The sequence below is a fragment of the Notolabrus celidotus genome, chromosome 4 (assembly GCF_009762535.1).
Source record: "Notolabrus celidotus isolate fNotCel1 chromosome 4, fNotCel1.pri, whole genome shotgun sequence".
Lineage (NCBI taxonomy): Eukaryota > Metazoa > Chordata > Actinopteri > Labriformes > Labridae > Notolabrus > Notolabrus celidotus.
Genome location: NC_048275.1, coordinates 4,133,979 through 4,150,540, shown reverse-complemented (window position 1 = coordinate 4,150,540; position 16,562 = coordinate 4,133,979). Strand labels below are relative to the sequence as shown.

Below are 16,562 nucleotides of genomic sequence, written 5' to 3'. Positions count from 1 at the left end.
AGTGAAATCTGAGCTCTTCAAACACTAATGCTAACAATAACCATGCGGTAGTGTTGAGAGAAGTAGCTCTTTGCTAGTGTTGTACAATAAAGTAGGAAAGGTGTGAATTCCCAGCTTACGAGAAGTTTAGCAAGGAAGTGACTGAATGCTATTTCATATTTTACAAACAAGCTTGAAGATAAAATGTTGGATGTCAATGCTCAACATGGGCAAAGTTTCAAATTGTGAGGTTCGGCGTATTCAAAAAAGTCGAGAGAGGCGAGAATTAGTGCAATTTATGACCTCGGTCAGATTTAGGGTCCAAAACCAAGCGGCAACCTCTTGTCTTAAAGTATGAAGCCCATACAGAAGTGTTATAAACTGCAGTTCATCGAGTGACCACTAGAGGCTGGCTGCAGAAACACCGGAAACCACATACACACCCATTCAAAGAAGACGATCTTTGCAGCTGAAATAAACATGTTTACTGTACGGGGGGGGGTCAATTTTTTTCTATCGCAACGATTCAGAAGATATTAAGATTATGAGTTTTTGCCCAAATAAGAACATGACTGACTTGACTGACAGGCAGGAACACATAGCTGTTGGCTAGGAGGCTCAAACCCCGCCTTTTCAGCATTTCCAATATGGCCGCCGTCGACGATTGGCTTCAAAACAGCGTTCAGGAACAGACGGGTGACGTCACGGAGACTACGTCCATCATTTATACAGTCCATGTCTAAAACAAACGGCCATGTTTTCATAACATGTCATTTTGAATAGAGACACACGGCTCTGTAGAATGGTGCCGGTGAAGGAGGGTTCCGGAATGCTGAGGTGCCGTCGTCCTTTGATGTTCCTTAAAGAGACAGTCACTGAAATTAAGCGTTTCAGACGGAGGCTAAAATGCGACTCTAATTTCAGCTCAATTGTTAGCTGTAAATCAACATGAAGCTACTCCAAAGCATGAGCATCACACCTCCTCTTAAGTATGTGTTAAAATAAGTTAGAAGAGAAGTGTCCATTCCAAGCTGACAGCAGTCTTATAGTGTCTTCTAATGGGGTCTGAACGCCCCCCTCTCATTGTGATGTGCCTGATGACGTTTTCAGAAATGGCGGCGCCAATGGAGCAGTTTTATTTACATTTGAGGCAGCTAGCCAGAGGCTGAATGTGAAAACTAGCCTGACTGTGTTCCAATGTTAGCCTGGAATAAGCTAACAGTCATATGGGTTGGTCCTCGTTGATGCTAACATCACAGTTTGATATTGCGCAATGCAGATTCCTAACAGTAATGTGAACAAAGAATAGGCGGGATGCTTACGTCCCCTTTTGATAATGAAGTTTGATATGATAGGGGAGTTAAGGGTGTTGTTAGCAAGGAAATGGCTAAATGCTAAAACAACTGAATGCACTGCACCACAAAATAGGACATTTTTCAATTTAAGCAAAAAGTGATGTTAGCTATACGTGGTGCTATTTGGTAGTGTTCTACTTTAAGAGAGGAAATGCGTAAATTCCTAGCTTATTGTTATATTAGTGAGGAAATGGCTGAATACTTAAGTTACTGTTCTAGTTTAACCATTCCAAGCTTGCAGTGCTGTTAGCTAGGAAGCTGTTGAATGCTAATCTTAGTATTTAATACTAATTTGTTATTATGAAACATGATCGGAAACGTGTAAATTCCAAGCTAACAGCAGAGTTAGCAAAAGAGGTTGAATGCTAATGTTAGCTGTCGTCTGAATGTAGCTTATTTTATATTGAAATATGTTTTATCTTAGAAATTAGTCTCCTTCAGTCGTTGTGTTATCAGTCACTTATCAAAGAAAGATCCATCATCATTTGTCAGATTGTCGTCATGTTGAATTTCCCGCCCAGAACGTGATGTCAGAGCAAAATGGCCGCCGTGTGAACAAGGTGAATAGCTGCTGAAAATGCCACTGAACCCCAGAGGCGAACTTACTGTGCCTTTTATTCTCAGTGTTATTCTTATCTACATTTATAAAGTCACAAGAACTGTAAATATAAACACTATATATTTGTCCATTTCCTGAGTGCACATAAAGCGGAGAATAAAGCTCAAGGGATTCATAATTTAATGTGAAATTCATCACCATACTGCATGACATCATTTCCTGTCCTTTGTGTTAAACCTTTGTGTTTGTGTGGGTCGGTTTATCTCACGGAAATGTTGCTGTAGAGTTTTCTCTGGTGGGATGAGTTTACATGTCGGGCAGCAAAAGAAGAAACATTTTTCTAACATGTTGGTCTGCTGTGTGTCTGTGTTTCTGTAACAACAGCGACATCGTGTGGTGGGCAGAGTGTATTACACGTGTGTTTTTGTTTGTGTTTTTTTGCAGATGCGCCAAAATAAACCTCGGAAAAAGTTTGTCTTGACATTTTGGTGAATAATAATATATAACACATATATAATATATATAATAATAATAATACATTTAGGAATAAAATAAAAATATATAAGGAATATAAAGAGCAGTCAAGAAAACAGGATAAAATTAAAAGATTAAATACAAAAATAAAATATGCACAACTTCATTTTTATAAACCAAGGTACAATACAACTTTATATGGTGTCTTGTTAGCGGAGTGCAAAAGATCTACATGAGAAATAAGCTATAGGTACATAAGAAGAGGTTTATAACAAACAAATCAAGAGTTATAATAATAATAATGATAAATATAGTAATAATCCTAATAATCAAATAACAATAAATATAATAATCATTAAAATAATAATCATAAATGTAATTATACATCATAGAAATACAATAACAATTCTAATAAGTATACATTTAGTGATGAAAGTAATAAAATAATAATGATGAAAACAAAATATATAAAAATCCTAATAATGAGTATAATAAAAATAATAATAAAAATAAAGAAAATAATAAATAGAACCTCACAATTCAAAATAATTATAATAAAACAATAATAATGGAAATAAAAATATAATCATGATAATAAAATAATGATAATGAAAATAATAGTAATAATATATATAATAATAAAATAATAATAATGAAAATAAACACCTTTCTAAGACAGTTCTGTAGTTAAAAATTGCCAGATGGTGTAGAGATTATAATCCAGCCAGTGTGCATTAATGTATTGTATAATACCAGATTAAGAGGATTAACATATTAATGTTATACAACATTAAGTCTCATATTTTATAACTCTTCTGCCCATGTTTCAAAACATGACTAACGTCAGATTTAAATATTAAAACATTCATTTTATCTTTCTAAGGACATATTGATGTTCCTTTAACCCTGCGAGTCAAAAACATCCAGAGTCCAGACCTTCAGTGTGAATCACTTCATGTTCCAGTATCTAATGAATACATATCATCTGTATAACATCTGATATAGTATCATATCCTAATCAGAGCTCTGTGCTTAGTGTCACTCTGTCATGACTCTTACCTGCATTCCCACCTGCTCACTATACATCATCCTGACTATTACCTGGGTACCAACTGAAGACAGAAACAATGTAGAATGTTGGAACCTTTATACAGTCTATGGTTGGAACCTGTCCTTTCTGCCTCAGTGTTAACAGGCAGAGGTGAAGTGTGCAGGATTTGGCGGATAAAGATGTTTTCAGTGATCATTGATTTGTGGTTGATTATCCAGAGTGAAAGAAACTCTTGAAGTGGGTCTGAATGTGAGACCATGTGGATTTGATTTCCCAGGAGGACTCTGCCCCTGATGAGCAGTTTGTCACGAGCACACGGTCTGTGGTCACGAGCCTCTCAGTTCACACGTGGTTTGTTTACAACATGCTTTGTGTCAACAGGATGAAGTCTCTGCTGTATAAAAGAAACAAAGGATGCCTCCACTCCCTCCAACAGGGAGACACTTAGTGACGTCAGTGATGCATTAAGGGTCACTTTGAAAAATCGGATTATCGATTATTTACAACAAGAGACAGAACCTTATTAGAAACTCAGCATTTACATGAAAGGTTGAGACTTCATTTACATTATAGATCAGTCTGCAAATTTAGCATAGTGAGTCATACACCAAGTGCACTAAAGGCTAAAGAAGACGGACAGAATTAGAATCAGAAACCCTGTTTACATCTAAAACATCTTACATTCGAAAATTAAACTTGCTCATATATATATAAAATACAAAATGTGGAATATGTGCAACACAAAATATATTTATATTAATACAATATATTGAAAGAATTGGGAAAAATAGAAAGTATATTTATAACTACAAAATAATACATACAGCAACATGTACAAAATGTGATTAATGTTCAGATGTATGTATCCAATTACAATAAAAATGTTAGAGAAAAGAATAAATGGTATTTTATTATTACAGTTCGATATTGGAAAATAGTCGTCTGGTTTTTATTCAGAAATGAAAATAGATAATCATATCTCTCAGAAGACCAACAGATTAATACAATTATTTTTTGATTTATATGAAGTTCTTTGTTTTTTAAACTCTTATATGCACATTATTTCTCCATAAATACATGAAGGTAAATCTTTGTTTCAATCCCACCTTTAACCACCAGAGGGCCCCATTTATTCATTAATGTCCTATTTGAAGGTTTGTTGGAAATCAGACTCCTATATATTTTTTTGTCTTCCTTCCAACAGTAGTGGATAATGCTAGAAAACAAGAGCTGGATGATCTTCATGTGAATACTTTGAGTGAAAGCAGCCTGGGAGAGTTTAAAAAAACAGAACAGGTTGACACTTTCTGATTTAATAAAATCCTTGTGGCAAGAGTCTGAGCTCTCGCTATTTTAAATAGAATTTTGAAGATTCTTAACATACAAATGTTGAATATATATTGTGTCCTGGTAAACTATTACATCATTAAATGCGACATATTTATAATTAGAGACTATAAACATAATTGTAATCCACTCATCATCATTTAGTATCTAACAGTATCATTTATATCTTGTTAACTTCAGTGAGCATCGCAAAAGTAAGTGTAGTGGCCATTTGTCATAAAAAACTCAAAGAAAATTCAAAATATCAAACCCAAACTTTAACTAAACTTAATCAAAGGGTCACTGATGCACCGTGGGGATGTGATGTATGCAGGCAAAAGAAGTCTAATGTCCATGCAAGAGTTCAGTGGTTTCCAATGGTTTATTTTCATGGCAAACAAAAGGAACAAAGAGAATCACGACTCCTGCTGCCTCTGGTAAAAAATCCTAGGCCCACCCAGGTGGAACAAATGACTAGCAAAAAATATATCCCCAAAATCTAACTTAAATTACCTATAAAAAGAAAGGTTTGAATAAATCTAACAACTAATACTACTTATTAATTCTAAACTAAATAAACAACTAAATACAAAACATAAACAAATAGCTCCAGCAGTGTGTGTTTAAATGTGGTTAAGTTATGAAATTCTTAAAGCAAGCACATGACTAATATTGTAAGAATTATATTAACTGGAATTTATGTTTTATTTAGAATTGATTGACTATATTTACTGATTTTTGCTAATTAATTAACTTGTGTAGCTCGGATTCTCTGATTTACAAACACACTGAACGCACCACCGCTCCTCAGCGTGTCTTCTTCTGTGGTTTTTATAAGCGCGGGAACAGCGTCGTGGTTACACAGCGCCCCCAGCTGTTCACACCCCCCACAGTGAGCTTACAATGAGTTTATGAGCATATTTTACCCTCAATTATGTCTGCCAGGTTTATTTTATCAGTCAAACACATGTTTTAGTACAATGTATTAGTCTTTTATATCCATACCTTTATCCCACTCTCTATCTATTGGCTCTAAGTCTCTAGATAAGGTAGATCCGGCTCATTAAAGTGACCCCTTCACTTGCCGGAGCAGCCTTTCAGTCAGCGCTGAGGGCTCAGCCGCGCACAGCAGGCTCTATCTGGATGAAGCTAACAGCCGTCAGTTCATAGGAAAAGAAGGTATGTATGAAAATTCCTCTCCTTCTGGTTTCTGAGCTTTAAAAAGGATTAAAAGATGAAGCTCCAGACTGAATGAAGACTCAGTTTAATACAGATCCATATAAAGGACTTGGTTTCTCTCTGCTGCTCAGCTCTGACAGCTGCCGTTCACTAGAACGATGCGATGCAATATAACAGCTAATGCTTTTATTCTGAAAAACAACCTTAAATAATCTGAAATATAATTATTTATAATTAAAATAGACTTTAGAGTTCATTGGGTATAACAGCTCTGTAGATAATTTGGCATTAACGAGATTATTGTGGTTAAACTGATCGAGCTGTTTGTGTTTGTAGTGAAGGCAACTGAAACATCACACACAGCTATCAGGCACAACCTTCAAAATAAAAGCCCTCAACAGGCAGGTTATAGTTCAAGGTTCATTTTATTGTCATTCAGTCACATCCATTATACAGGATTTAATGTAAAATTACAACTAAAAACATGCAAATAACAATATATAAATAAAATAAACCTATGGCATTATTCACATTATATTCATATTTGTTCTCATAAACAGTGTTTTTATTCTGGTATTGGTATAAAGTCTATTCTTTTAATATTATGATTTTATTATCACTTTATTTTATAATTCTTAGACTTTTTCTTCAGATATTGACTTCTGTTCCCATGATGATATGGCTTTATTATTGCAGCATCAATAGTTTTTTTATAGCTCATTACAATCACTGTCCATTCTTGTATTATGATATTTATTGTTGTAATATAAAATGTTACATTATAATATAATGAATTTAATTCTCTCAATACAACAAATAGTTTCACATTCATACAACTGACTTTATACCTATGCTAATATGTGACCAATATATAAACATAGTGTCATAAGATTTTGACTTATTCTCATTATTTTGTGACGCTTTTGTTCATCTGCATATTATTTTATTCTCATGGCTTTATGACTTTTTCCAAAACATTAAAACTGCAGCTACACAATATTGTTATTTTCCTTTTAAAACTACGAAATACAATACTATAATATCACTTTATGTTCCTACTATCAATACATTTGTATCAAACTAATTTTTCTCATAATTTGACAACTCTCTCCTTATTAAACCATTATCTGTTCTTGTAATAATTATTGACTTTATTCTCAGATTTGAGCAAATTTCCTCTCTTAATAAAACATTATATTTTCTCTTGTCATACAAATTAACTGTCTAAATTGTAAGACTTTCCCTTATCATAAAAAAAATGTATTTAAAATAATATAATGTTATAGATAGTATTTTTCTTGTACTTTTATGACTCATTTTCACATAACATTTTTTTCCCTTTTACAATTTTATTCTCATAAGCCCAGATTTGTATCTTTAATGTTGTCCTGATATCTGAAAAAGTTATTGTTGTTGAGATAGATCCATTAATCTTCTATTTGAAGGAGCTATGACATGTTTATCCCTTTTATTTTGAAAGGAAACCGGAAAGAGTTCTCTTAAGCTGCGTGTGCATTTGACGCAGTTTGTGTCAGAACACCTAGCCAGCTAGCTGTGAGTGTGTAAGTGTAGCAGTAGGTGTTGTGGTCTCTCGGCAGTCTGTCCTGCTGGTTCTATTGAAGTTTCGGGTTCAGGTGCGTCACTATCAGCAGGTGGACTCTCTGAGGGATCCGGACTAAGGACAGGACCTCCTCCAGCTGTGATCTGTGTTTCTGTAACCCTGATCACTTCTGTGTCTTTCTGCAGAAACACAGACTCAAAGTGAGGGAGCAGCGCAGTGGATCATGACTCTGCTATGAATTACTCAGGAGATCAGCTGGGGCTTCGATCCGGAGCACTTTCAGGCAGCAGGAGGACCAGGAAGGAGAGCTGTCACTCCTGACTTCCTCGTCCATCTGACTGCTGCTGCTGCTGCTCTGGGAGGTGTGGACGACATGGCCAGTCATCAGCACAGCGAGCTGTCATTCGCCTGGGAGAAGTACATGGACTGTAGGCTGCAGGGAGCGGATCTGCAGGTAGGAGCCGGTGTGATGAGGGGGGGACTCAGGTCTGGTGGTGTGGATGCTTTCTGATGCTCTCCAGGAGAGGAGATCCTGGTAGAGGCTTTTATATCCCCAAAGTTTCATGGGCCTGTTTATGGAGCTCCTTAAAACTCTATGCATCTCAGAAAGGCTGCACAATAAAACACACAGGTCTGTAGTCTGTCAGGACAGATCTCAGAATCCAAGGGCTCCACTAAAACCTGCACCATCAAATAGACCGGTCATAAAGTGTTAGGGTTTTGGCAATACATAGATACCAAAACAGTGTGTTATGGTAGAGAAATAATTTTGTGCAAATCCAGGTTACTTAGTGTCATCAAGAGGCAGAAAAATATTGCAGATTGCTTTTTGAATAACCATTTAAAAAAATAACATAAATACCGAAATAGTGTTGGAAGATGCATTTTATGATAATAATCTAATCTAATATATTTATCGTGTACTTTTCAATAGAAAACAACAAAAGACGAGTGTTAAAATAATCAGCCTTTGAAATAAATAATAGAAATAATTTGAAAGATTTGTACGTTTTATAATGCAATGTGATGATAACCTTCATATTTCAGACATTTTTAAAATACCAGTATACAGTGCTACATGAAGGCAACAAAATACATCATACAAGTTATAAGGTCATCAGATGTTAGAAGAAAATATAAACCAGAAAATGTTAGGAAATGCAAATCATTTTAAAGATTTATGTAATTTTGTAATGATAATAATAACCTTTATTTTGAAAATCCAAGTTACAAAATGCAGTACAAAGGCAACAAAACACAACAGAGGAGTTACAGGTGTCAGGTCTTGAAGACACGAGATGCTTTAAAGTTTATGGAAAATACAAAGAGTTGAAAAAAAGATTTAACAGAAATAGAAAACATTTTATGAATGTGGTTTACGACAAAGAGTAGCATAGACACAACATAATACAAGACTATAAACATAGTAATAATCAACCTTTGAGAACTTTTTAAAATATGAGAAAGTACAACACCACCTCTTTGAAATATTATGTGAGAACAGCATTTATTAGATCGTCTACAACCAGATCGTGGCCTAACAGCTGGTTATTAAAAATCACCTTTGTAGCACGTATGAGACCAGGTCCAGGTCCAGGTCCAGGTCCAGGTCCAGGTTTGTAATTTCTTTGAAGTGATGAGCAATAATGTGTAACTAGTTATATTTTTAATGTAGGGCCTGTGTCCACTGACGGCTGATCATCTTCCCTAACTGTTAGATCTGTTCATAAAAAACGTAGAGAAAAGTAAAATTAACATAAATAATGTTTAAAAAAAAACGTAAAAAAAAAAAAAAGTAACATTTTTTTTAAAAAAATGTTAAAAAAAAAAAAAAAGTAAAATTTTTTTTAAAAAATGTTAAAAAAAAAAAAAGTAAATTTTTTTTAAAAAAAATGTTAAAAAAAAAAAAAGTAAATTTTTTTTTAAAAAAATGTTAAAAAAAAAAAAAAGTAAAAAAAAATAAAAATAATTATTTTTATAAAAATGTTAAAAAAAAAAAAAAAAAAAAAAGTAAAAAAAAAAAAAAAAAAAAAAAAAACATTTTACAAAATGTTAAAAAAAATGTTAAAAAAAAAAAGTACAAAAAAACAAACAAACAAAAAAAAAGGTAAAAAAGGACGCTTATGATTTGAGCAGCTCTAGACCCGGAAATATTAGCCATTAACACATGACTTTAGTTGTCTGCTGTTGTGAGCCTGTGTGGCTCACAAAGTTGATATCATAAGCCCCGCCCCTTCTTGATTTTGATTGGTGGTTGATGGAGAAGTGTTCTAAAAGTCTGACTGATTCTAGCTCGGAGCAGGGCGACAGAAAGCATCGTACGTTTTAGTGTTTGTTCTCATTGCCCATATACGGGTACCGGTTGTGAACAGCTCTGCAGATATTGGGAATATTACCTGCTTAAACTCACAAACAGACTCAGTGAGAGGCTTTCTGCCCAATCTAAAATTAACAGAGTCTACGCTCCGTCCAAACAGTCCTAGAGAGCTGAGATTAGCATGAATCCAAGCTAAATACAAAGTCCCCTGAGGTAATATCGCCCAACAATAGCAAACATTGTTCTGAGACGTTCTTATAATCCGCTCTCTGTTATTTACGTAACCTAAATTACCTTCTTTTAGCCTTTCCTAAAACAGGGACCATGACCTAGAAGAGCCCGGTGCAGCTGGAGGAGACTGTAGGAGCAGAGCTGCTGTTTTAAAGTTTGTCAAAGTTTGACTGATTCAGAAACTTTATTTAAACATCTGTTCAAAGACGAGCGGCTGAGTCATCGTGTTATTGTTGAAGGAGTAAAAATAACTGAGAGAAAATGAGCTTTTGGACCAGTTTCTATAAGATCCTGGAGGTCCCCATACTCTGCTTTAAGAGGCAGAAAAGTAACACACACACACACACACACACACACACACACACACACACACACACGTGTGCAGAGAGTCCCTGCTCAGAGGTGTGGGCCGGTGTAAACCACAGATTGTGTTATGAGTGATTCTGCGTCTGTGTTTCAGAGAAATGTGAAATCTGTCCGATGTCTCTCAGCTCTGAACCACTGCAGCTCTTTTCTCCCCTCCCTGCAGCCAGAGCACAAACTGCAGCCGCATCACGAGACTCGGATTAGGATCACACACACACACACACACACACACAGAAACACACACACACACGAAAACACACACTCTCTCTTTCACACACACACACAGGGGTTAGATGGTTTATCTCTTGCCATTTCTTTATGAATCATGTGCAGGTCGACCTTTAAATACTGACCCGCTGTTCTCTTTGAAGCTGTCAGGTGATCAGAGCGCTCATGTTTGACCATACGTACACGGCAGCCATTTTTCTATGATGTCACTCAGGGAAGGAAGTTCAGGTGCTGTGATAACACCAGATGAATGACTCATTAGTCACTGCTAGCAACAGCTAACGTTAGCCAGAAAGTGGCTCAATGCTAACCTCATCACCCATGCAGTGATCTGAGTGGACAGGGATGCTTTGATAAGGAAGTGCTGCTCTGATTGGCTGCCTGAGGGAGGGTGTGGACGGATGCAGAGGCGGAAAAACACCAAAAGTGAAAAGTGATGAATTTCTTGGTCACTGATCCGTCACAGCACCGGATCTGCTAAGTTTCTATTCTAGTCAATGTGTTAACTTCCACTGGATCCGCTCCGTTGCGTTCCGGCTGTGTCTCTGATCCGGCAGGTCAGAGTCCTCCGGATCAGATACACAAGACTTCTATTTGTTCCCGGATGCCGGAGCACGACGCATCAACCTCAACAGAGCAGATGGAGCGGGACAGGAAGTCAGGTTTCACCAAAACAAAATGAAAACATCCGGTTAATTTTCAGAATAAAACACTCTGTGTTATCACCAGATCGTATTTCACTTAACTACAACAACAAACCAAAGTCATGATGAGCGGAGCCAGGCCTGGAGTCAACAGGTCAGAGGTTTTCAGAGGACCAGAAAGACAACATGGATGAGGAGAGGAGGAGGAGGAGAATCCTTGATTCAGTGATTACAGCGGGGAAAATCTGTTGATTGTGGACCTTTTAATGTCATCACTATTAAGGGGCTGCTCTCATCAATTTCACTTCTACATCACTGACCAATCAGACTCAAGAAGGGGCGGGACTTATGACATCAACTTTTTCAACTGTAGTGGCTGAGGTCCACACTCAGGAGGGTCACTGCACTCTGGTTATTTGCTAAGCTATGACACGATTTCTGCCAAACATTTTTGAAGTTTCTGGTTAAAATGAAGAATATTCTGAGTTTAAGGAATATGTTCATGAAAGTTTTTGAAGCATGACTTTAGTTTTCTTTTCAAACAACATTTTCACCAGTAATGAGTGTTTTCCATTTAAATGGGAGCGGAGCCAGACCTGGAGTCAACAGGTCAGAGGTTTTCAGAGGACCAGAAAGACAACATGGATGAGGAGAGGAGGAGGAGGAGAATCCTTGATTCAGTGATTACCACGGGAAAACCTCGGTCACATGACTCCAGCTGTCCTGCTCCAGACTGGATCACAGTGGATCTGGCGGATCTGGTCTATGATAAAGAAATATGAATAACCTTCACATTCTGGCGCAGACTAGCGAGGTTGATGTTTAAGTGTTTAGTGGACTTAAAGCACACATCCCTAGTTTCAGCTCATTCAAATAGCTTCTGATTGTTGCCAAAAAACAAAACAAAAAAAGGGTTTTGAAATTTAAAATGATCTTGGAAACACTTCGTTATGTGACGTAAACATTGTAAGCTAGTTCCGGTGATTGGCGACGGACGCTAGGTAGTCTCATATCAGTTCAGCCTGGGCGATCTACGCAGGCTAAGAAGGCCGGATCACGGCTATTGTCCAGAGGTGCATCTCTCTCGGCTGGAGGTGAAGCTTTCAGCAGAGTGTCTGCCCCCTGGTGGCTGGCTGCAGTATAGGTAAAAAAATCCGTCTCAGCAGTCAAACTTTAAAAAATAAATACACGTGGTACGAATGTTTCTCACATCCGTATGCTGTGGTGATATGTAGTTAGTGTTTGACTGTTTTGTGTTCAAGGCCTCTTTTTTCTGGGATTTTTTGGCTTCAGAACCGTACAACGGTAAGAGGCGGAGCAACGCTGTCCATTCTTATTTACAGTCTATGGTAGCTACTGACTGAAGATGTTGTCTCCTTTTGAAACATGGTCCTCTGTCTCTGGAGGTTTCCCCCTTCAGGTGCCGATCATTGGAGAAGCAGTGAAACGTGATCTTTGGTCAGACTCCTTGCGTTCACACAGCCTTGGAATCAGCCGTGTTATCAAACCACCTTCAAGCGTGACATGAGAAGAACATTTGAATGACTGATTGTGTTAATGATTTCCTTCCTGTGATGTCACCATGTCTTTGGTGTGGTGTTACGCTCGGTTGCCTCGTTAATGGTGCCGTTTGTGTATTTGAATATCATCCGTAGACACGCTGCTGTTTTGTTTTCACGTGTCGAATCAACTCTCACGCCTCTGCTGCACCAAACAGGCAGCCTGCCTCCTCGCTATCGCCCGTAACTGTTTACGTCACTCCGAGGACTCTCTTGGGACGACTGTGTTTGCTTCTCCACTTCGCAGTGATCAAAGACACTGGGGTGTGTGTTTGTGTGTGTGTGTGTATGAGATGCAGAAAAGTGAGCACAGCTTCACTCTCTGGTTTGCTGATGCTGTAGCTTTCCCCTCTGATTAAATCAGAAGGGGACACGGTGACAAGGATACCGTTAAACTTCTGATATATTCTCCAGCTTGTTCTTTACATCCCCATCACCAAAATAAAGTGCACATTCCTACGCTCCCGTTTGCTTGTCATCTGCAGATAAACATGACAAACTGATTGTGGAAAGTGTCCAAAAACAGAGAGGCTCTCTTGTCTTATCGCACATCAGACGGTACGACTCGGCCCTGCTGTTCTGTATCCGCTTCTGTGATCACACTACAGTGAAATATGGAGGGTGAAAGACACCTTCTCCTGCAGCTACCTCAAAAAAAAAAAAACGGTGTGAAAGTCCTGATTCTGCAGCACCGCTCTTTTCCCAGCCTCCCTCATCTGTCATCCTTTGCATTATTGCCTCTCATCTCTCTGCGGTTCATCTTCATTTCTATCAGGATGTTTCTGCAACTTATTCACCAACAGCAGCAGCAGCAGACTCAGAGTCTCAGAAGGGCGTGTAGGGATCAGGGGAATAACCAACACAATATCAGGACACTGAAGCGAGGTGTTGACCTTCAATAACCCCATGAACGAGGTTATAGCTAACAGGAATGAAGCGTAAGATTACTAAAGTGATAAATAAGTTCGTTGGATTGAACAGGAATGGGTTGCTGGAGGGGTTAGCTTATTAAGGGCCTGTGTACACTTACAACATTCCTTTTTCTTGTTAGCAGCACCTGTTTTCAGCTCTTGGCGTCCAAAGCACAATAACGCCCTCTGCATTAGCCCTCTTGATGCTATCAGTTGAAATCACTCAGCTTTTAGTGGCAGTGGAGAAGATACTAATCAGACTTGCTTGTTCAAGGGTCTGAGCTGCAGCTAATGCCAGGACATGATTCTATTTTCCTTGTTCTCACGGAAAAGTGTGGAAGCAGAAGTGCCATGACATGACTTTCATAATCTAACAACAGGAAGCCCTGGTGGGAGGCAATCTGAAGTTGAGGTTTTGTGGGCGCTGCCAGTCCAGGAAATTGCTCTCAGTAGACACGGGCCCCTCGCTGATATACAGCAAGAGGTAGAGGGGTCCAAGTTGAACGCTGTCACTGCTTTTGTCCTATATAGATGGGATCGGATCCAGTCCCGTCTTCCAGACAGGACTCAGTCTGATCTCATCTTAATCCACCATGAGCAGAGCACTTTGCAGCATTTAGCAAGTTACAGTGGCAAGGACAAACTTCCTTTAACAGGCAGAAACCTCCAGCAGGACCAGACTCATGTTAGACACACATCTGCTGAGACCTACCGTGTTGGAGAGAGGGATAGAGGGAGATGAAGAGAGAGAGAGATGATAGTGGAGAGACGGATAGTAGTAGTTGTAGCAGCTGGAGTCTGGCACGTCCACAGCAGCAGAGATCCAGAGGAACCTACGAGACAAGGGAGCTCAGGGACTCCAGAAAGGTCTATGGTTAGTAACTTTAATGGGACAGGAAGAGTTAAAGTGAGAGACAGGCAGAGAGAGGAGAGAGAGGGAAAGACAGGATCCCAGTGTGTCAGTCTAAGGCTATAGCAGCATAACTAAGAGCTGGTCCAAGCCTGATCCAGCTCTAACTATAAGCTTTATCAAAGAGGAAAGTTTGAAGCCTACTCTTAAAAGTAGAGAGGGTGTCTGCCTCCCGGACCCTGACTGGTAGATGATTCCAAAGGAGAGGGGCCTGATAACTGAAGGCTCTACCTCCCATACTACTTTTAGAGACTTTAGGTACGATGAGCAGGCCTGCATGTTGGGGGCGTAGTGTTCTAGAGGGGTAATCGGGCACTATGAGCTCTTTGAGATGTCAGTAGAGGTGAGACGGATAGTAGTAGTTGTAGCAGCTGGAGTCTGGCACGTCCACAGCAGCAGAGATCCAGAGGAACCTACGAGACAAGGGAGCTCAGGGACTCCAGAGAGGGACAGGGAGAGTGAGGAAGGGCAGCTGAAGAGAGACAGAACACGTGGGGAAGACGTGCAGCACAAGGTGGAGGATGGCAGTCAGACCTGTGATTGGTGCGAGAAGGACTAATGCATACGTACATGGGGCGCACTTTAACTGCTAAGCCAAACCAGTGCCACCCATCTGCTCTAACAGCTCACTTCTGAGTCAAGTTTTAATGCTGTCTCTGATTTCTGTGGTTTGAAAACATCAGATTTGTCCACTGTGAGAAAAAGTTAGCAAGAGCAGGAGAACAGAACCAGGAGCAGCTAACGAACTGGAGTCTGCTACCTTCACTTTAAGTGTCTGGTGGTTTTTTGGGGACTTTGAGACTCACTGTGTAAAGTTTACAGCCTGCCATGTTCTTCCTACTACACTCCTCTGTGTTTGTCATGGTTAGACAAATAAAAGTGCTGCTGTAAGCCAGTTTGATTGATCTCACTCTTCCTCATTGAATCTTAGAATGAGGACAGTAACCTCAGTGACTGTTTGACCCCTTCTTCCTCCTTTTGTTCCTCATTGTCACAGATTTTTTTATTAATGCTTCTTAAGAAAGCAGAAATGCCTTAAAATGTGGCGACAGAAACTACGGGCAGTGTTGTTGTTGAATCTGTCTTCTTCAGTGAAAGCTCGTCTACGTGGAGTAAACTACACTGGAAATCACCTGTTAGTGTTTTATTTGCAGCATTCACTTGTATATTTAAACAAATCTGCACCCCAGCGTCAGGATAATGGGATCGGTAGCATTAAGCCTTTCCTTCTTGTCTTCCTTCATGGAGCCAAAACTACCCTGTTTATGTTTCCCACCCCTGATAAAAAGGAAATCAGCCCCCGGCACGCTTCCTTCAAATCATCAGTGGAGACGCTTTTCCCGCTCTGCATAATCTCTCTGAATCTTTATGAGCTGAGTTAATTCAGTTGAACCATTACCTGGCCAGGAGCCACACACATCCCGAGGTCTGCAGAGTGTTCAGTTTCACTCTGAGCTAACAGGATGTTTCAAAACACCAAAGTGAGGTGTCAGGAGCACTTCACTTTTTTGTTTTCCTGGTGCTGAGAGACTCCGGCCAGCCGGCTGGTTTTCTCTCATATCACAGAATCCAGTGATGGTGTTAATTTAGCTGAATTTAGCTTTCTGCATTACAATGGATGACCTTAAAAGACACCTCCCTGCAGGGTGAAAGAACCATGTGACTCACTTTGTAAGTACTGTTGGGCAGCTTTTCAAAATAAGTCATGTTTGTACTCTAAATGTCCGTTATGTCTGCGTCTCAGTGATTCTTGTGTTTGAAGCTGGATAGAGAGATTGCTCAGAATGAGGACGGCTCCAGTCACACACAACTTGTCATTAAGCTCATTTCTGTGCTTTACATTCCTGCTGTGGTTAAGCCCCGGGTGCTTGTCTGAAGGAGATTAAACTTGTGGAGCAAAGCAAAAGGTGAA

General features: G+C 38.9%; 1 protein-coding gene across 3 annotated transcripts in view; it reads left to right on the top strand.

The window, feature by feature from the left end:
* Nucleotides 1-5,819: 5,819 nt before the first annotated feature.
* The window catches only part of lyst (lysosomal trafficking regulator), a 101,367-nt gene continuing 90,624 nt past the window's right edge, over nt 5,820-16,562 (top strand). For 2 of the 3 annotated variants that reach the window (XM_034681364.1, XM_034681362.1), the window contains exons 1-2: nt 5,820-5,923; nt 7,670-7,938. In XM_034681364.1, the coding sequence (XP_034537255.1) occupies nt 7,858-7,938 (81 nt within the window). In that variant the 5' untranslated portion in view covers nt 5,820-5,923; nt 7,670-7,857. The remainder of the gene's footprint in view (nt 5,924-7,669; nt 7,939-16,562) is intronic. The other variant, XM_034681363.1, reaches the window with a different exon arrangement.